This window comes from Coregonus clupeaformis, chromosome 30 (assembly GCF_020615455.1).
Source record: "Coregonus clupeaformis isolate EN_2021a chromosome 30, ASM2061545v1, whole genome shotgun sequence".
NCBI lineage: Eukaryota > Metazoa > Chordata > Actinopteri > Salmoniformes > Salmonidae > Coregonus > Coregonus clupeaformis.
In genome coordinates, this window is record NC_059221.1 from 13,059,808 (window position 1) to 13,081,115 (window position 21,308).

At 47.5% G+C, this 21,308-nt stretch overlaps 1 protein-coding gene across 16 annotated transcripts in view; it reads left to right on the plus strand.

Moving 5' to 3' along the window:
• The window catches only part of LOC121545880 (E3 ubiquitin-protein ligase HUWE1), an 85,276-nt gene that overhangs the window by 50,150 nt on the left and 13,818 nt on the right, over positions 1-21,308 (plus strand). For 7 of the 16 annotated variants that reach the window (XM_045209430.1, XM_045209436.1, XM_045209441.1 and 4 more), the window contains 27 exons: positions 100-276; positions 494-635; positions 984-1,230; positions 1,534-1,714; positions 2,014-2,209; positions 2,517-2,684; positions 2,994-3,142; positions 5,176-5,284; positions 5,445-5,668; positions 6,111-6,322; positions 6,594-6,776; positions 7,157-7,332; positions 7,530-7,751; positions 8,281-8,382; positions 8,511-8,638; positions 8,873-9,032; positions 9,472-9,700; positions 10,058-10,236; positions 10,460-10,549; positions 10,741-10,944; positions 12,068-12,424; positions 17,277-17,487; positions 17,790-17,914; positions 18,179-18,402; positions 19,871-20,086; positions 20,258-20,442; positions 20,560-21,223. In XM_045209430.1, the coding sequence (XP_045065365.1) occupies positions 100-276; positions 494-635; positions 984-1,230; positions 1,534-1,714; positions 2,014-2,209; positions 2,517-2,684; positions 2,994-3,142; positions 5,176-5,284; positions 5,445-5,668; positions 6,111-6,322; positions 6,594-6,776; positions 7,157-7,332; positions 7,530-7,751; positions 8,281-8,382; positions 8,511-8,638; positions 8,873-9,032; positions 9,472-9,700; positions 10,058-10,236; positions 10,460-10,549; positions 10,741-10,944; positions 12,068-12,424; positions 17,277-17,487; positions 17,790-17,914; positions 18,179-18,402; positions 19,871-20,086; positions 20,258-20,442; positions 20,560-21,223 (5,460 nt within the window). The remainder of the gene's footprint in view (positions 1-99; positions 277-493; positions 636-983; positions 1,231-1,533; positions 1,715-2,013; positions 2,210-2,516; positions 2,685-2,993; positions 3,143-5,175; positions 5,285-5,444; positions 5,669-6,110; positions 6,323-6,593; positions 6,777-7,156; positions 7,333-7,529; positions 7,752-8,280; positions 8,383-8,510; positions 8,639-8,872; positions 9,033-9,471; positions 9,701-10,057; positions 10,237-10,459; positions 10,550-10,740; positions 10,945-12,067; positions 12,425-17,276; positions 17,488-17,789; positions 17,915-18,178; positions 18,403-19,870; positions 20,087-20,257; positions 20,443-20,559; positions 21,224-21,308) is intronic. The other 9 variants (XM_045209433.1, XM_045209442.1, XM_045209432.1 and 6 more) reach the window with 9 other exon arrangements.

Here is a 21,308-nt window from a genome sequence, read left to right on the forward strand (position 1 = left end):
CTGGACTTTTCCTCACCCTTCTCTCACTGAAAATACAGTTCTTCTTGTTTCCCATGGACAATAAAATCATATCTTTCTTCTCTCCTCCCCTCCCTCCAGTACCTGCAGCCCAATGGTAATAACTGGCGTTGGTTTGATGACCGGTCCGGCCGCTGGTGCAGCTACTCTGCCTCTAACAACAGCACTATAGACTCAGCCTGGAGGGCCGGAGAGAGCAGCGTCCGATTCACCGCCGGACGCAGGCGATACACTGTACAGTTCAACACCATGGTCCAGGTAGGAACTCTTCCTCATAGCCTCTTTTATATATGCCACTCCAACTCAAAGAAAATAAGAGTCGACAAACATTGAAACTTTTGTAAAAAATCCTGGTTTTAAAAGCATGCTCAATGGAGAGTATTCATTGAAAGTGCTTTTCAGTTCAGTAATGGGCTTAATTTGGGTCTGGTAAACCGTTTCCCTTCTCAGATTTCTTTTAATGTTTCTATTCCAGGTGAATGAGGAGACTGGTAACCGTCGTCCGGTGATGCTCACGGTCCAGAGAGTGCCTCGCGTTCCTAAACCGGCCAAGACGAGCAGCTTAACGGAGTCGGAGGGAGACAGGGGCAAGGCAGAGGAGACCCAGACAGACCCAGGTGATGACTGGACCAATTACTACTAGATAGGAGGAGCTATCGTTCTAGTATAGCCTCAATCCGGTTTATGAGAGGGAGGAGGTAGACTGGCAAGGCAGAGGAGACACACAGACGCTCATATAACGGCCTTCTAGATGGGAACACAACCCCAGTGTTTATAAGCAGTTACGGTAGATTTAAAGCACATTTTCAGCTAAAAGTGCAGTGTGTTCTTTACCTTTTGTTAGCCATTGCTATAGCCACAAACTGCACTCACTCTGTTTAGATGATATGTATGTGTGCCATTAGACCAGTTATACCGTTTCTCTAGTTGTATACCATAGTAACATCCCCCTCTGTTTCTTTCAGACTCTGCCCCAGTAGCCGTGGAGATGAGTGCTCCAAAAGAGGACAACGCTACCCCCCAACTAAAGGAGTCCTCCTCTGGACCCTCTGCTCCCCCCGCTCCCCTGGACCCCACGTCGGAACGCACCGGGGCAGGAGGAGCCATCGTGGTGCAGGGCCTGACGGAGGAAATGACCACAGTGCTCATCAGAGCCTGTGTCTCCATGATCAGTGTCCCTGTGGACCCAGACACCCTCCACGCCACACTAAGGTTCCTGCTTTACTTCAATATTCTTCTTGTTTGCTTCTTGAATCTTTTTTGTTATTAAAAGTGTCTGAGTGTTATGAAAAGCTCTAGACCATTTAGCTGACAGTGGCGATTTTGTAGAAGGGTTTACTTGCAATGACTGTTATATGTGGTTGTTTTTACCTACCTAACCTTAGTTGGATACACTGACTGTGAGTCGCTCTGTCTGGATAAGAGCGTCTGCTAAATGACTAAAATGTACTTGTGGAATATTTTGTTAGTGTCATAAAAAGCGCTCTACAACTAAAATGTATTTTTCTCTTTCAGGCTATGCCTGCGCCTGACGAGGACCCACCATTACGCCATGATGTTTGCTGAGCTGAAGAGTACCAGGATGATCCTGGGGCTGACGCAGGGGTCAGGGTTCAACGGCTTCACGCCCCTCGTCACCCTGCTGTTCAGACACATCATTGAGGACCCTGCCACGCTACGGCACACCATGGAGAAGGTACTGGATATTAAACCCCTCCCTCGCTGATACCTACCCAGCATACATCTCAACAGCCCTCTCCTTGTCTCCTTCATCTGCACAATGTGCTAGAAATGGACAGGCGAAAGCTCCAACACATTGCACATTCACCTATTATTTACAGTATTTTCTGATTTGTGCAGCTAAAGGAAAGGAGAAATGGAGAGGAACCCATGTTAGACTGTTGAGATACACTCCCAGTCAGTGTTAAAATGTAGTGCAATATAGCCATTAGGGTTTTGCACTGAGTGACAGTGCCGCCTGTCTACCCTCTCTAGGTGGTGCGGTCAGCAGTGACCAGTGGGGCAGGCAGCACCACGTCAGGTGTGGTATCAGGCTCCCTGGGCTCCAGAGAGATCAACTACATTCTGCGTGTTCTGGGCCCTGCCGCCTGCCGGAACCCGGACTGCTTCGCTGACACGGCCAACAGCTGCGTCCGCATCGCCCTGCCCGCACCTCGCGGAGCTGGTACGGGTACGTTAAAATACTCTCATGGGGAAAATCCATATTTTATAGGAGTGGATAGTTAAATGGCTACAGGTCTATCTAGCTGGATGGACCATGCAAAGCAGCGTGGTATGGTGACCAAATCTTTTTTTAAACCACTTCCGTATACATCTTGGACATTTCAGACAGACCTGTGGCCATTCAACTATCTGCTTGCACATATAGCTCTCGGCTAGTTCCGTATTTTACAGTGTGTCTTAACAATGTGACTGTGTGATTAGAAGTGTATATGGTTGCTCGAAGTGTTTCTCTCTCTCTCCCTTCCTCTGCTCAGCCTCAGATGATGAATTTGAGAACCTGCGTATCAAGGGGCCCAACGCGGTGCAGCTGGTGAAGACCACCCCCCTCAAAATGTCTCCGCTGCCCCCCATCCCTGACACCATCAAAGAGGTCATCTATGACATGCTTAATGCCCTGGCCGCCTACCACGCACCTGAAGAGGGTAAGACCCTCACACAAGCGCTCTATCCCGATTCCTCGCATCCTATCTTCTTGCCTCCTTCTCAACGGTATTGGACGAAAAGGTCCAAGGTCCCTCCCCTCGGTTCTTCTTGTCCAATGCATTAGGAGAAGGAGTGGAGGAGAGAGGAAGCGAGGAAAAGATACATTGAGACAGCGAGTTATGGAGCCATGTGATTTAACAGAATATCTGATAACGAAGCTCCAACATCAATGTTGCATTGTAGCTACACCTGTGTAAAGTGGAAGGTTTTGTGGGCTAACTTACTGTGTGTGTGTCTCTCTCCTATAGCGGAGCGTCCAGAGGAGCGTGCGGTGGCGGTGCCCGCGGGGCAGGACCTGTGTCAGATCCTCCAGGATGTGGGCGACGATGTTTACCAGCAGTACAGACTCACCAGACAGGGCAGCGACTTCGACTCACAGTCCGCTTTCCATATCAACGTAAGTGTCTGGCTGGCTGGCTGGCTGTTTTGTAAGAGTCATTCTGGCCATGGTCCTGTTTAAGTAGAGCACACGGTAGCAAAACGTTTTGCATCGGGAAACAAAAGATATGGGTCCGTTTTCTGAAGCCGCATCGATCACATCAATTCTGAGACCCATCTGACATCAGGACAAATTTTTCTCCCCTACCCGACCCACCCGCATAGAATTCTTCTGAGAGATTTATTTAGACCTAATTGTGTTTATGACTCCAGAGTAGTACACTATTATGCTATTCCCATTCCCTGCATGTCTATTTAACATTTAGGATAAAAGGAAACCATGCCATGAATTAAGAACGATAGGCCTGTCTTATTTTCACAATGCAATGCTGCACATTGACAACTCAAATCGCTTTGAAGAAGAGCCTTCTAATTAGCCGTCTTCTTACCTAATGAAAGCCTATAGCCGACATAACAAAACAATACCTTTACATTCAATATTGTTTAGATAATCAAATAGTTTTATTGAAACTTAAATAAATAATTCCCTGAATCGAATAGGCTATAGGTTGCAAAAATAGACTAGATTTTTTTAGTAGGGTACTCAAACTTTGACTAACTGGACAGGTTTAAACTTTATATAGCCTGTGTATGGTCTAAATCAGTGGTCACAACCTTTTCTGAGTCAAGATCACTTTCTGAGTCAAAATGCAAGCTGATCTACTGCTCAGATTTATTTTTTAAACATGACTTAAAAAACATAAGCCTATGCAACATGAACCAATTAAAAACTGTTCTGTAGCAATGAGGTTTGTGCAGTAAGCTATAGGCCCAATACATTATCACTGCATATTGGCTATTCTTGAATTGCCCTGCCAATGTTGTTCTTCTCAGGCCATTTAGAAATTATATTTTAAAAATGTAGATGTATGATCACACTGGTAATAGATCATTTGTTTTATTACTTGTGAGGCACAGCTAAGTGAGCATCATATTTTTTTACTGGACTGATGGCCTGCATCTGATGGTCAGTCTGAGGGAGGGAGGGAGCAGTGGTGAGGCTGCCTCTCACCGTCCCTCCTCTCTCCCTCCCTCTGCTGAGAAAAGGGGACACAGTCTTCCAGCTAATGGCGAAACTCACTACAATATTTCTGCCTCATGCACCAATTCATGTTGTTACTCCTATGACCAGAGAAAGTGAAATATTCCTCAATATTTAAAAAAACACAAGCCACTAATAATAACAATGCAAGCTTATTGAAAATGTTTGCTATACTCATTCATTGCAGCTGCAGTGCTGGTTGTAGCGTGAGTGGAAGTAGGGAGAACGTGCAGCGCTGAATAACAACTTAAACAGGAACTTAGGCTACGTATAAAAACAGCAGCTCTTTACTGTATTCGTTGAGTCTAGTTTTGAAATGTCACAGTATCAACTTTGCTGTGCGTTCGAGGCTTCTTTTTACAGTCTATGGCTCAGGGAAACTGTAGACACGGTGATCTGAGCTTTCTGGCAGGCCTATAGGTACACTTGATTTGCTCTCTGGGCCTGCTGAGTAGGCGGAGTTCTACCTTCAGACACATGAAATGGTTAAAAATGCGAACACTTTGCCTTCCCGGCGCTAGGGCAGCTGAATCAAGTGCACCTACTGCCGAAAAGAGAAGAAAAAAAAGAACGCAAGCCATTTTCGCGTGAGCTATGGAGTCAGGGAAAATTAACTTGGCAACGTATTGTCGCGTGGTGGAAGGTAACATAAGCTCTGCACTCTGACAAATTAGGACTGTTTCAGCACTACACATAGGCCTACTAATGTACAGTTACTCATTTTTTTGCTGGGTCAATCACTGGGAACGGTGGGTATCCGATGCAGGACTCTGTGTTCTTGTTGGACAATTTCAGGTGATTACCTCTCCGTTTCAAAACGTTTTTCTTCTTGAACAGGACCCAGGAGTGTGATTGTCTTGAATCAAAACATTGATATGTATGTTTTGAAAGCTGCTGTATTGGTCTAGATATTGTAGGTCATATTTTCTCCCCCTTCCCTTTTCTCTCAGCCCCAAGTGTTTGCTGCAGGTGGAGCTGTAGCTGACTCCTCTCAATCTGGCACACCCCAGGGAGAAGGTGAGACACTCCCTCCCTCCTCCTCACCTCCAGCCTCCACTGGTACTTTTACAATACACTTATTTCCTTAGTTTGGTCAATTTATATGATGCTAATATACAAGATACTGTATTTAAACCAAATGAATGATCCTAACTCTCCTCTCTCTTTCCTCCCGTCCATTTCCCCTCCCTCCATCTCCCACCCTCTCTCCCCTCCTCAGCCTCTACTCCAGAGGAGATGCGTGAGGAGAAGAAGGAGGTGGAGGGGGAGAAGGGAGCCAGCTCAGAGGAGGGTAAGGGGGCCAAGGCTAAAGCCTCCAAGCCCCTGATGCCCACCTCCACCATCCTGCGTCTCCTGGCAGAGCTGGTCAGGTCCTACGTGGGCATCGCCACCCTCATAGCATCCTACTGCTACACGGCCGGACAGTCTGAGCTCATCAAGGAGGTGGGTTGGTTCGCCTGGATTGGGCAAAACGTCCAGCTTTTACAATCTATATAAAGTTTTACTACTGAAATACATTTGGTATAATTTGCCTCAAGGGCTCAATGCTTTGACTTTAAACACAATGTTGACAAACTCCTGTTTTCCTCTTCCCATCCCTGTATTGCCATAGCTATTACTCCAACCTCATTAGAGATGTGTAATATATCTTGTGTTGTTTCTATTTAACATGACTAGTCCTCTCTCTGTGTGCTGTATAGATTTATGTATATCATTTCTGTAGAAGTATGTACAATACGTTCCGCCAGTCCTCTCTTTTGTCCCTCTCCTCACCCTCTGCTACACCACTGTACTGCTCTATATTTGTAATATGTTATTTATAAGTCTTGTCCTCCTGACTCCCGTCTCGCTCTCTCTGTGTCTCTCTCTCTCTCTTCCCCTGCAGGACTGCAGTGTGTTAGCCTTTGTGCTGGACCACCTGCTGCCCCACACCCAGAGCTCTGAGGACAAGGACACCCCGGCCCTGGCACGCCTCTTCCTGGCCAGCCTGGCAGCTGCCGGCACGGGCACCGATGCACAGGTGGCCCTGGTCAACGAGGTGAAGGCCGCACTCAGCCGGGCGTTGGCCATGGCAGAGGGCACGGAGAAACACGCCAGGTGAGGCAGTGGGCTGGGCAGAGATTTCATATCTGTCAAAAACCAACTGAGCTGATGGCTTTTCTATGGAGCGCATATTTTTGACGGAGGCGGAGACTACAGATGACCATGCGTTATTTGTCATTTTGATGTGCGTCAAAAGTTGAAATGAGTCGAATGTATTTGACAGATGGTCAGATTCATAGGGCATTCTTTATGCATTTGATCTGTCCCTTTGTGGCTTCACTGAAAACTCCCCCATTTTCTCTCTCCTCCCCTCCTCCCTCCCCAGGCTCCAGGCGGTGATGTGTATCATCAGCACCATCATGGAGTCGTGTCCGTCCACCTCTAGCTTCTACAGCACGGCAGCATCCAAGACGCAGCACAACGGCATGAACAACATCATACGCCTCTTCCTCAAGAAGGGACTGGTCAACGACCTGGCTAGAGTACCACACAGCCTCGACTTGTCCAGGTACACACACACACACACACACTGATCCTCTTAAACCCCTTACTCACCCTCTTACAGAGGATTCACATTGCTAACTACTTTATAGTAAGGCATCTGTGAAATCTCCCCCTGTGGGTGTTTATTCCAAACAGCATGCAAAACTGCACGTTGACTGGTAGCCTTTCTAGCACGGTGCCAAAGCTGGCTTAAGAGCTTCTCTTCCCCCTTTGGTTATTGTAACGTCGCATTGCTTACATTTGCATAGAGTTCAAATATGCTCAACTATCTTGTCCCCAATGGTCAAATCGCTGAATGTCTCCTTGTCTCTTCCTTCCATTGAGAATGACTGACTGATTTCTGGTATTTCTGCATATTTTCTCACCTTTGACTTGTTATCTCAGTCCCAACATGGCAAACACAGTGAATGCAGCTCTGAAGCCCCTGGAGACTCTGTCCCGCATCGTCAACCAGCCCAGCAGCCTTTTTGGAGGGAAGGGAGGATCCAGCAAGAACAAGACTGAGCACGACACTGTGGGAGCCGCCAGGGACTCAAACAGCAACACACAAGGTACCTCAGGTGATACACACACACACACACACGTTTGCAATCATAAACACGCATACACATAGTAGACATACACACATGTAGTAACAAATATGTACACACTACACACAAACACCCACATACTCCCCAGAACCACAGGGAATTAGAAAACTCACATTTAGACTGTTCTAGGCTTACCGTTCAACTCACTGAATCCATTTTCATTGCAGGTGACTCTGGTGAGGCTGAGGGGACTCTGGTGGAGGGCAGTCACAGGGTCCAGGGGACAGACAGTGACCTGATGGACGGAGAGACTGAGGGAGACACGGTGGTCATCGCTGGTCAGCCGGAGGTGCTCAGCACAACGGCCATGCAGGTGGAGAACGAGCTGGTGGATCTGATAGACGAGCTGTTGGAGAGAGACGCTGGCGCCGTCAATAGCTCCATTATCGGTAAGCAGGGATTCTGGAATCCAGGAGTCTGTTGAAAAGGGTGAAATGTTACAAAATGTTCAGATTAGAAAAGCATTTTGTAGAACAGCTGATTATTTTCTGCAGAATTGGGCATAATTTCAGCTATATTTATTAAATCTCTATTGGCAACATTCTAAAAGTTTCCAGATTTCTATGAAATATGACCTATAATTAATTACAATGAATTAACACATATTCATGCATGTAGACTGCTGATTGGCCAGCTCATCCTCCTCAGGAGGATGACCTCATCCTCTGAGGAAATGGCAAGCATTTGAGATTCAAGTTTATGCTTTGGCAACATGAGTATAGGATGAGTCAATAACATTATTTGGGTACGAGTTAACAGAATATAAACTTTGAAAACAGATTTTCACTGGACAGTTACTTTAATGTTTCACCTGTATGAATACACCACTGGACTCCACAGAGTGAAATGGTATGGTGTCGAAAGAAAGGGGCGGTCACATGGTCTTGTTTCTGATTGGTTGTTTGCTCTGTCACTCAGTGGGACGTGGCAGCGGCGAGGATGAATCTCAAGAGGACGTGTTGATGGATGAGGCGCCCTCCAATATCAGTCAGGCTTCTACTCTACAGGCCAACCGAGAAGGTCAGTGCTGGCTCTAATATTTTATTTTTACATTGTGCTCTCCAGCATGGTTCCAACAATTATGGTGTATGTGTAACCAGGCCAGTACAGTACACTGTCCTCTCTCTCCCCGTCTTCTCCTTCCGTAGACTCTATGAACATCCTGGAGCCTGAGGATGAGGAGCACACGCAGGAGGAAGACTCCAGTGGTAGCAACGATGAAGAAGACAGCCAGGACGAAGAGGAGGAGGAAGAAGAGGAAGAGGAGGAGGACCAGGTGAGGAAGAGTTTGAAGACTGTGGAAGGAGTGTTTTTTTGTGTCTGTGTTCAATGAACTTGTCTGAGTCCTGAGGAGTTGCATTTGCTCTGGCTTAGCGGGCTAATACACAGGAGACCTGGGTTCGAATGGTCTCCATTTACTTACTTTAGAATGAGTCTTATAATATGTAATGGAAAATGTGTAGAGAAGAAAAAAATCACATCTAAATATGCCATCTCCTGTTTCTCTCAGGATGATGAAGAAGGAGATGAGGATGACGATGATGAAGGTTCGGAGATGGAGCTGGATGAAGATTTCCCAGACATCAACGCTGCGCCACACATCCGCTTCGAGAGGTTTGACCGCGACGATGACCTCATCATAGAGTTTGACAACATGTTCTCCAGCACCGGTGAGTCTGGTGTTTTATTCCTCTTTGTTTTCAGTCTTTGTTTTGAATGGATGGATAGATTTAGAAGGCAACTTCTATGTTATTGAACTGGGCCCAAATTTATAAAGCGTCTTGGAATAGAAGTGCTGATTTAGGATCAGGTCCCCCTGTCCATATATTCATTAGAATCTAAAAGACAGAATTGATCCTAGATCAGCACCCCTACTGTAAGACGCTTTACGAATACGGGCCCTGATATCTCAGAAGATTTCTAGTCTGTCTCTTAAGTCCTAATGAACAACTAACACTAGACATATAATTACGAATAGCTATGTAGCTTTAATAATATATAGCCTATATTATAATGGCCATATAGCAGTATGTAGAATGACGGGGTTGTGTCACTACGTGTCCCCCTAATGTCTGCAACTGTTCTCTCTGTTTATCGTGTTCCCATCAGCTGACATCCCTCCCTCCCCAGGCAACATCCCCAGCTCCCACCCCCTGATGGTGCGTCACGCCGACCACGGCTCCCTAACGCTGGGCGGAGCGGGCACCAACAACCGCCTGGCGCAGGGCATGGGTCGTAGCCAGAGAACGCTACGCCAGCTCACCGCCAACACGGGCCACACGATACACGTCCACTACCCCGGGAACAGACAGCCCAACCCCCCACTCATCCTGCAGAGGTGAGATGGAGATGCTAGAATGAATGAATGGGACTTTTCCTAGGTCATGGGTCAGATTTTGTCAAACATTTAAGCAGCGTTTGATTTTGTTTGCCACGTACAAAGGAACAAATGGAATAGTCCCCCAAATGCATTCTCCGAGCTAAATCAATCGCACCTCAAAAACAAAGTATTGACAATAGTTGCTATACTCGTGTATCCATTTCCAAGGTCCTAGGTTCTGAAAGTGTTTGTTAATGTCGGTGTGTTAGATGAGAATGAGTGTACTTAAATGTGTGAATGTGTATGTATCAGTGTTGTAAGACGATAAACTGCTGTATATTAAATGTGCCTTCCCTTCTCTCTCCTCCCTTCCAGACTGCTAGGTCCCAGTGCTGCAGCAGACATCCTGCAGCTGTCCAGCTCTCTGCCCCTGCAGTCCCGCGGCCGCGCACGTCTCCTGGTGGGCAACGAGGACGTGCACATCATCGCCCGCTCCGACGATGAGCTGCTCGACGACTTCTTCCACGAGCAGAGCAGCACCGGAGGACAAGCGGGTATGACACGCTGTCCACCAGTCCAGTCTACTATATTGGCCACTTTACCAGACCCAAGTTAACCCTAGTCCTGGACTAAGAAATACTGTCATTGGAGAATGAGTCCAGGACTGGGCTGAATCTGTGTGGGGAAACTGGCCCTAGGGGCTTAGTCTGTGCTGGGATCCCTAACTTTGATTGAATCATGTTGAATTCCTCTCAACTATGTATCTTGTCTTTCCAGGCACTCTGTCCAGTATCCCCACTGCCTTAACCCGATGGACTGATGAGTGTAAAGTACTGGACGCTGAGAGCATGCACGACTGTGTAGCAGGTACGACAGTCCTCTACTAGTCTGCCATTGGACTACTAAGAGAATATTATTTTCCCTGATTCTCACATTGTTGCTGAATCATACAGAGTTACTCATGAAGACTTATAAATGCACGCGCGCACACATTATGCACAGACACACATACTGTATACCCCACCCCATCCCTTTAACCCCATCTCTCTCCTTCCCAGTGGTGAAGGTTCCTATCCTGCAACACTTGGAGACCCTGAGAGACGAGGAGCTGGAGGAGAGGAGGGAGAAGAAAAGGCGACAGCTGGCGGAGGAGGAGGAGGCTAAGCAGAACGACAGGACAGGGGGAGAGGAGGCCAGGGAGCAGAGTCTACAGGGCTCAGGACAGGGGACGGTCAACGGTGCGGCTGGAGAGAACACTGCTGGTACTGGCACCTTGTTTTTAAATGCCAACACTATACTAAGTATATACTTTTTAAACTATAAGAGTGTTTTTTTTGTAAGAGTGCAAGTGCTTTTACCTGATTCATCAATGGGGCTGTAACTTCGAACCATTTTGCAAAAGTGAATCCTTTCTTTTCAGATAACTTTCTGTTCACGTTTAGTCTTTTTTTCTGTGAATGTCTGAATGGACAGTGGCCCAGTAAGTGTCCTCTGTCTGGACCCTCTTGAATCCAACAGACAGACGGACACAGCGTAGCGTGCTGTGGGCTGAGGTAGTAGTTTGTATAGTTTTAGGATCACACCAGATCTGGGAGATAACTATACAGTCTACTGTCTTTCCCACGGCAACGCCATAACGACCCAGAGGACCCTATTACCATGGAAACCGCAAGACTGACATCTTGGCATGGACGTTTACTCTGCAACTAATAGTTGGGGAACAAATGTTACACGGTAGTTACATTTTAGTAATTTAGCATACGCTCTTATCTAGGGCGACTTATAGTAGTGAGTGCATACATTTTCATACTTGTCCCCCGTGGGAATCAAACCCACAACCCGGGCGTTGCAAGTGCCATGCTCTACCAAGTGAGCCACACGATGATGTTGATTATGTAGCCCAATGTGCTTCTGTGCGTGTGTTATACGGATGTGGAACCCATACCCTTCTGTGGCTGTGCTGTGGTGAGGTAGTAAGTTGTGTTGTTGTTGGGGATCAGGATAGTGCACCCCGTACGGGAGATAACTATACAACTTACTGCCTTCCTCAGTGCTGCCAAACTCACAGCAATCTCACTCAGGAAAAATAAGCTTTGGACCGTTGATGTCATTGTTACCCCTCTAACTCGGTGCTCCCCAAACCAATCCTTGGTTCCCCCAGCCAGTTCCCCTTATTTCATCTATTCCAGTACTAGCACACCTGTAGGACCTGTCTCTGTACTCCTATGTAACTCAAGTGGTGAATCTATTGCTCTCTATTGAGTTAGTTTGACGCATCCCTCCTGTTCTGTGTGTTGTCACATCAGAAGGACATCAAGTGAACCTAGTACTCCCAAACTCTTGTCTGACTTCTCCTCTCTGTTCTATGTGTCTCCCCTGGCTCAGAAGGTGAGGCCCAGGGCAGTGGCGTGTCGTGTCTGGACCCCCCCCGGGTCTCGGATGGTTTCCTCACCGCGCCCCCCTCAGGAGAGGTCACCCCTACCACCCCCGCCCCCCACAAACAGGCCCTGGTTTCCCTGGAGACTGCCATCAGCCAGCAGGTCCACCAGCCAATCGCAGACCTGCTTCTGGCCGAGTCGCATTCAAATTCGCTGACCGCCCTGGCAGGGGCGGGTCTTCCTGCCCTTGCGGCGGCATCCGATAGGCCGACCTGCGAAGCGGAGGCGTCACAGATGGAAATGTCCCCGGCGCCCACTATTGGTGAGAGAGGGAGAGGAGGAGCGATGGATGGAGGCAGGGAAGGTAGACTAACTTTGAAACTGTAAAAAGTGTAGGTGTGTTTTTTTTTGCTTGCCCAGAGCACCGGTTGGCGGAGTTTGCACATTTGAGACCATTCCATTGGTCTCATCCACCCAGAGCACCAGGCTAGCTAAAACGAATGCACCCTCTTCCACAGAGTGACTGACGAGCATTAAGGGCACACGTCTGTATCTGCAGTGATGCTGTTGACTAAGCAGTTTCCTTTTGAATATACCCATCATGGCTAGGGCTGTTACGGTGACCGTATTACCGCCACACCGGCGGTCACAAGTCATGACCGCAGTCAAATTCCATGTGACTGTTTAGTCACGGTAATTAGGCTTCTCCAAGCTCTGATGCTGCTGATGGTCATTAGTAGCCTACAAAAATTGCTAACTGCCTGGTACTCAGCACTCTATTGTCCCTCTATTCACTCAGACATCAATGCAAATGTAATCAAAAATCTAATCAAACACTTAATGAGAGCTCATGTTGCGCAACATTTCTATAGGCTATGCAATTGCACAAGAAAACAGAGTGATGGCCTCTATTAAGGAGAGGAGGATCCCATCAGCTTTTCTATAGGCTAGGCCTACTATATTTATTTCTCAACTTTCCTAAAATTAGGCACATTGCTTCTCTTTACAACAGGAGTATAGCCTACCTGGCTGGCATGAAAATGAACCATGGGAAAAGCGTCCTCCATCCACTATTTAAGTGCATAGATTACTGTTTCGAGACAGGTGCATGATAATGGTCCATTCTAAATCAAAACAAATGTCACACTTATATTGTTTAGTATATGTAAAGACTAGATTAAATCAAGAATAATCTGATGGGTGACAATATTAGCCTATCACTTGTGAATGATATATTATCACTTGTGAATGATGCCCAGCTTGTGTGCATTAAGGCAGGAAACAGTGCACGCCTTTTTTTTGCGACTCTTTCAAATCATAGTTGCACACCTCATGTATCCTAGCCCATAGGCCTATATGTTTTGATAAGGTTTGTATCATAACTAAAGTGGCCAAATAACTTCTTTAAAATGAATCACATGAATCCGCTTTACAACGGGTGTAGAGCCTAACTGGCATACACTACCGTTCAAAAGTTTGGGGTCACTTAGAAATGTCCTTGTTTTCCATGAAAACATACATGAAATGAGTTTTAATAGGAAATATAGCAAAATTAATAGGAAATGTAGTCATTGACAAGGTTGGAAATAATGATTTTTAATTGAAATAATAGTGTCCTTCAAACTTTGCTTTCGAAAAAAGAATCCTCCATTTGCAGCAATTACAGCATTGCAGACCTTTGGCATTCTAGTTGTCAATTTGTTGAGGTAATCTGAAGAGATTTCACCCCATGCTTCCTGAAGCACCTCCCACAAATTGGATTGGCTTGATGGGCACTTCTTACGTACTATACGGTCAAGCTGCTCCCACAACAGCTCAATAGGGTTGAGATCCGATGACTGTGCTGGCCACTCCATTAAGACAGAATACCAGCTGACTGCTTCTTCCCTAAATAGATCTTGCATAGTTTGGAGCTGTGCTTTGGGTCATTGTCCTGTTGTAGGAGGAAATTGGCTCCAATCAAGCGCCGTCCAAAGGGTATGGCATGGCGTTGCAAAATGGAGTGACAGCCTTCCTTCTTCAAGATCCCTTTTACCCTGTACAAATCTCCCACTTCACCACCACCAAAGCACCCCCAGACCATCATGCTTGACAGATGGCATCAAGCACTCCTCCAGCATCCTTTCATTTGGCCTGCGTCTCACAAATGTTCTTCTTTGTGATCTGAACACCTCAAACTTCGATTCGTCTGTCCAGTCTTCCTCTGTCCAGTGTCTGTTCTTTTGCCCATCTTAATATTACATTTTTATTGGCCAGTCTGAGATATAGCTTTTTCTTTGCAACTCTGCCTAGGTCAGCATCCCGGAGTGCCTCTTCACTGTTGACGTTGAGACTGGTGTTTTGCGGGTACTATTTAATAAAGCTGCCAGTTGAGGACCTGTGAGGCGTCTGTTTCTCAAACTAGACACTAATGTATTTTTCAGTGTCATGTGAATTTCTATCTCTAATTCACCCTAAGCTTGAATCATTACCAGAGGTTGTAAAGCTCTGGTTTTAATCATCAATGATTCAAGGTCCACAATCCACAAGTAATTATCGGTATATTTATTCATGGAGAGCTCTGGTCAAAAACACAAACATACTGTTTTTATACCCCTTGACAAACAAAGGCACTATGCTCCTCCCACCTTTAGGTGGCTTTCTTAAACAGTTCCCGCCTTCCCCCTTGAATGGTTAGTACCGCTGTTAGTGGGTTGACACTACATGATAATTCTAACATTTATACTGTGTTTTGGGTGAAATTCTTTAGTCATTATTCTTAAAATCCAAATTAATCTAACAGTCCGCTTGCTCAGTTGTGCACCAGGGCCTCCCACTCCTTTTTCTATTCTGGTTAGAGCCAGTTTGCGCTGTTCTGTGAAGGGAGTAGTACACAGCGTTGTACGAGATCTTCAGTTTCTTGGCAATTTCTCGCATGGAATAGCCTTAATTTCTCAGAACAAGAATAGACTGACGAGTTTCAGAAGAAAGTTATTTGTTTCTGGCCATTTTGAGCCTGTAATCGAACCCACAATTGCTGATGCTCCAGATACTCAACTAGTCTCAAGAAGGCCAGTTTTATTGCTTCTTTAATCAGCACAACAGGTTTCAGCTGTGCTAACATAATTGCAAAAAGGTTTTCTAATGATCAATTAGCCTTTTTAAAATGATAAACTTGGATTAGCAAACACAACGTGCCTTTGGAACACAGGACTGATGGTTGCTGATAATGGGCCTCTGTACGCCTATGTAGATATTCCATTAAAAACCAGCCGTTTCCAGCTACAATAGCCATTTACTTTTTATTTTTTTATTTTTGGGTATTTTACCCCCTTTTTCTCCCCTATTTCGTGGTATCCAATTGGTAGTAGTTACAGTCCCTGTCCCATCGCTGCAACCCCCGTACGGACACGGGAGAGGCGAAGGTCGAGAGTCGTGCGTCCTCCGAAACACAACCGAGCCGCACTGCCTCTTGACACAGTGCCCGCTTAACCCGGAAGCCAGCCGCACCAATGTGTCGGAGGAAACACTGTACACCTGGCGACCCAGTCAGCGTGCACTGCGCCCGGCCCGCCACAGGGGTCGCTATAGCGCGATGGGACAAGGACATCCCTGCCGGCCAAACCCTCTCCTACCCTGGACGACGCTGGGCCAATTGTGCGCCGCCCCATGGGTCTCCCGGTCGCGGCCGGCTACGACAGAGACTGGATTCAAACCAGGATCTCTAGTGGCACAGCTAGCACTGCGATCCAGTGCCTTAGACCACTGCGCCACTTGGGAGGCATGTGAAGAAATAGCCTAATAGTTTATCAACATTTTAAGCTAAACATTCTGATCTGTTGTCAACCTCATTGCTTTAAAAAGGTTTTTTGATGCTAATGGTTGTATTAATTTGGGGTCTATCGCATCCCACAACTGTCAGACTGTTTATTTCTCGCACAGAATAGAGTAGGTCGACTTTTGCACTATGGGGGATAGTAGATTGACATAGGCTAGTGCTTTTTCTGTTCGTTAGACCTACTCATCTTGTTGGCTAAATCTGGACAGTTCTTCCAGTATCTTCAATATGCAGCTCGGAATTGAATAAGGATGCGAGCAGTTGCATCCACAATGTGTCTGTCTTCACTTGTAGCCTGTGAGAAAGACTCGATCACGTGATGGGCATTGGCTAATGAGAATTGAGCTATCTGAGAAAGCCATGTGAGTGAGTGGCGCTTTGGCGCACGCAGCCGGGAGACGGGAATTATAATTACTATTTTCAGCCCAAGGGCACAACTGCCACTGGCCGCAAAAGGCATGGATTTTTTTAGGGGGCATTACAGCCACACAAGGTGCTTGTCAAGTTGTGAATGAGAGACTTATGAAGTGTGTGCAGCCTAAACAAAAAACTAAGCAGAGCTCATGACTTTAAAAAAAAATATCATTAGTTGCATCATGCAGCCTTAGAATGTATAAAAAATCCAAACATATAGCCCGACGTTTGTATCACAACTGAAGTTGCATAAATAACCAAATTAAGCAAAATAGGAGGACCTGTTTCTTTGTTAACCGCTCAACACAGAATTGCCGCATGTGCGCACTCCCTCAAATCGTTTGGAGAAAATCCATTTTATTCAGCTTTGTTCAGTTGTATTCTTCATATTCTAAGCAAATCTTGTCTGCTAAATGAACTAGTGTAGCCCACAGCCATATGGCATAGCCAGATCAGGGCCTAACAGAAGGACAACTCAGAGTATGCTATTCTGTTCTTCTGAAATAGACTACGTTTTGTTCATATCATGTTTCTTTAGACCCGTCTAAAATATATAATGGATTTATTGTGATTGTGTAGGCTATATTACATGGATTTATTAGACCTTTATAAAATGTAGATGTTCCAAGGTCTGCATCAGTGGCTTGTAGGCTATACGCTAAATGTGTTTATGTTCATTAACCGGCAGTTATTTGCTTGACAATCACCTGCTGACATAATGTCACGACCGCCACAGCCCTAATCATGGCTAGCTACACATTGCTTTAAAGTATTGTGCTAGTGTAGATTTTGGAATGGATTATATATGTTAATGCCACCGTTGTTACCCACGTTGTTGCCGTCAGCCTATGCATAGTTGTTTAGTGTGTTAACTGACCATTTTTCTCCTCTCCCTTGTCCTCTCTCCCCTCCCCTTCTCTCCCTTATTTTCTTCCCCACTCCTTTCACTCATTCTTCTCTTCTCCCGTCTTCTCTCCCTGCCCAGCATCCCTGAGTCCAGATATCGTGGAGACCTCTGAGCCTGCAGCGGTGGGCGTGTCACAACTGGAAGGGTCTCCCATGGATACCAGTAGCCCCGCCTCTGCTACGCAGGAAGAGCCTGCCCCCAACCCCACCCAGGCTGTCCATCTGTCTCAGGAGCTGTCAGGGAGTGGAGACAGCGGACTGACGGACAGGCAGACAGACGCGGAGTCAGGGTGAGGGTCTTGGAGGACAATGCTAACGACACATTCCAAATTCAAACCCTAGCCTCTACCCTGTAGGCACTTCTCTAGATCTAAAAGATTTGGATAGTTGTATATCAAACATGAACAAAATTCTACCTAACCTATCAGAAGGAAAGATGGAGCTGCTACTGTTCCATATTACTTATACCAATGTGATCTGTTCAGATCTACGCAGGGACACTGGGAAGATGAGCTAAACCAAACTCTTTATCACATGCCAAGCCATTCACTTCCCTCTCTCTGTCTCTCTCATGCTTTGCCTCTCTCTGTAGCTCCACCTCTGTCTCCTCCCCTGGAGAGACCATGCCCCGGAGTGACAGCGCCGACAGCCAATCCCAGGCCATCCAGGAAGAGCCCCTCCCATCCACCAGCAACGAGGATGAGGACCCACTGGCAGGTTAGAAGAGTCTCATTGATTGGTTTCTCTGTCCCCTCTACCTCAGTGGTGGGCATTCCTCCAGGAAAAGGCAAATTTTTTACAACCCTATTCTAACACCTGGTTCTTCTAATCACCTTTTGCTCATCAGGACCTTGTTTGGACCTCGATTGTTAGAGCAAAAGCATGCACAGTAGCTCTCCAGAGGGAGGGTTGGCCACCCTTGTGTTACGTCATGCACAGTAGAGCCCTACACTCACTCCCCCCCCCCCTCTCTCTCTCCAGGCATCAGTCTACCAGAGGGTGTGGACCCATCCTTCCTGGCAGCTCTTCCAGAGGACATCCGTCGTGAGGTGCTCCAGAACCAGCTGGGTATCCGACCCCCAGCACGCCCCCCTGCCGCCTCCACCCTCCCCTCCACCACTGCCCCCGTACTGGGAGGAGGACCCGGGGTCACAGAGGTCAGCCCTGAGTTCCTGGCTGCCCTGCCACCCGCCATACAGGAGGAGGTGAGGAACGAAAATACATCACCCTTATAATCATACTTTATGTAGTATGACTTGTCTTATAAATTATTTGTAAAGTATATATGTAGGGCTTAATATTGTGGACATCCCTTCAAATTAGTTCATTCAGCTATTTCAGACACACCAGTTGCTGACAGGTGTATAAAATTGAGCACACAACCATGTAATCTCCATAGACAAACATTGGCAGTAGAATGGCCTTACTTAGAGCTCAGTGACTTTCAACGTGGCACCGTCATAGGATGCTAACTTTCCAACAAGTCTGTTCGTCAAATTGCTCTGGTCAACTGTAAGTGCTGTTATTGTGAAGTGGAAATGTCTTGGAGCAACAACGGCTCAGCTGCGAAGTGGTAGGCCAAACAAGCTCACAGAACAGGACCGCAGAGTGCTGAAGCGAATAGCGTGTAAAAATCGTCTGTCCTCAGTTGCAACACTCACTACCGAGTTCCAAACTGCCTCTGAAAGCAACGTCAGAACAAGAACTGTTTGTCAGGCGCTTCATGAAATGGGTTTCCATGGCCGAGCAGCCGCACACAAGCCTAAGATTACCATGCGCAATGCCAAGCGTCGGCTGGAGTGGTGTAAAGCTCGCCGCCATTGGACTCTGGAGCAGTGGAAACGCGTTCTCTGGAGTGATGAATCGCGCTTCACCATCTGGCAGTCTGACAGATGAATCTTGGTTTGGCGGATGCCAGGAGACCCACTACCTGCCCCAATGCATAGTGCCAACTGTAAAGTTTTGTGGAGGAGGATTAATGGTCTGGGGCTGTTTTTTTCATGGTTCGGGCTAGGCCCCTTAGTTCCAGTGAAGGGAAATGACATTCTAGACGATTCTGTGCTTCCAACTTTGGGGAAGGCCCTTTCCTGTTTCAGCATGACAATGCCCACTGCACAAAGCGCGGTCCTTACAGAAATGGTTTGTCGTGATCCATACAGAAATGGTTTGTCGTGATAGGTGTGGAAGAACTTGACTGGCCTGCACAGACCTCAACCCCATCGAACACCTTTGGGAACAATTTGAACGCCGACTGCGAGCCAGGCGTAATCGCCCAACATCAGTGCCCAACCTCACTCATGCTCTTGTGGCTGAATGGAAGCAAGTCCCCGCAGCAATGTTCCAACATCTAGTGGAAAGCCTTCCCAGAAGAGTGGAGGCTGTTATAGCAGCAAAGGGGGGACCAACTCCATATTAATGTCCATGATTTTGAAATGAGATGTTCGACGAGCAGGTGTCCACATACCTTTAGCTATGTATTGTACATACTTATGAGTTGTGTAGAGAGGGGGAGATTTAGTGATCTTGGTCTAACACCTAACATTTCCATTGGACTCAAGCTGTTGAAGCCTATATGTAGGGCCTTAATGCTTTAAAGCCTTAATCAGTTTTTTTTTCAAAAGTGGGATCATTAGTTGGAGAAAGAACGGTCTCGTCTGTCTCTCCTCTCCACAGGTCCTGGCCCAACAACGTGCTGAACAGCAGCGTAGAGAGCTGTCTCAGCAGCCCACGCAGGGCGACACTCCCCTGGACCCCGTCACCTTCATCCAGACCCTCCCCTCGGAGCTGCGTCGCTCTGTCCTAGAAGACATGGAGGACAGCGTGCTCGCCGTCATGCCCCCGGACATCGCCGCCGAGGCAGCCGCGCTGCGCCGCGAGCAGGAGGTGAGTGTAAGATTCAAACGTTTTACTACACACTAGCACCAAGTAACAAACGTCAACTTGCATAGAATAACTTAAAAATAAAATGTACCATACTGTTCCGGCTACATTGGGCTGGGATGAGAACCATATTATGGAGTCATTTCATGATTGCGTGTTTTGTCAATTTGACATCACCAGGCTCGTCAGAGACAGCTGATGCACGAGAGGCTGTTCGGCCATAGTTCCAGCTCGGCCCTGTCGGCCATCTTGAGGTCGCCTGCGTTTACCAGCCGCCTGGGGGGCAACCGGGGGGTACAGTACACCCGCCTGGCCGTGCAGAGAGGAGGGACCTTCCAGATGGGTGGAGGGGCCAACCAGAGCAGGTGAGAGGGCGAAGATTGGTGTGAGGGGATAAGGTCTGTGAGAGATGAATCTGTTTAAAGTGTGTATGCGTGCGTGACATCTTAAGCTCCCATCTAACGTGTCCTCTGTCCTTTCAGGCCGTCCAGTTCCAGTGTGGACTCTCTGCTGCGTCTGCGCGGTCGTCTGCTCCTGGACCACGAGGCCTTGTCCTGTCTCCTGGTCCTCCTCTTCGTAGATGAACCCAAACTCAACACCAGCCGTCTGCACCGCGTGCTCCGCAACCTGTGCTACCACTCTCAGACGCGTGGCTGGGTCATCCGCAGTCTCCTCTCCATCCTGCAGCGCAGCAGCGAGAGCGAGGTTTGTGTCGAGACCACCCGCCTGGAAGACGCCAGAGGCAAGAGGACTGCCGCCGGTCAGGGAGGTTACGGAGGGAGTAAAGGGTCTACGACCACAGCTACCGCTGCCGCCTCCCTCTCTTCCTCCTCTCTGGAGCTGCTCAATCGGGTGGAGTCTCGTAGCTCCTCCCAGCTCTCCTGGCTGTCCGTTTCCATGGACGCGGCGCTAGGCTGCCGTACAAACATTTTCCAGATCCAGCGGGTGTCGGGACGGAAGCACGCCGACCGGCACTCTGCGGGGGGGACGTCAGGAGGGCCCGGGGGGACCCTGGGAGGAGGGGTCCAGGGGGGTGCAGCGGGGATGACATGTGCAGGGGGAGGAGGGTCGACCGTACACATCCACCCTCAGGCCGCCCCTGTGGTCTGTCGACACGTACTGGATACTCTTATCCAACTGGCCAAGGTAGGAGACTGTTTAGTACTCTGGATGGGTGGATGAACACGTTACTGCTCAGGAGTCTGTCAGTCATTCATCTTGGGGGTCCAAA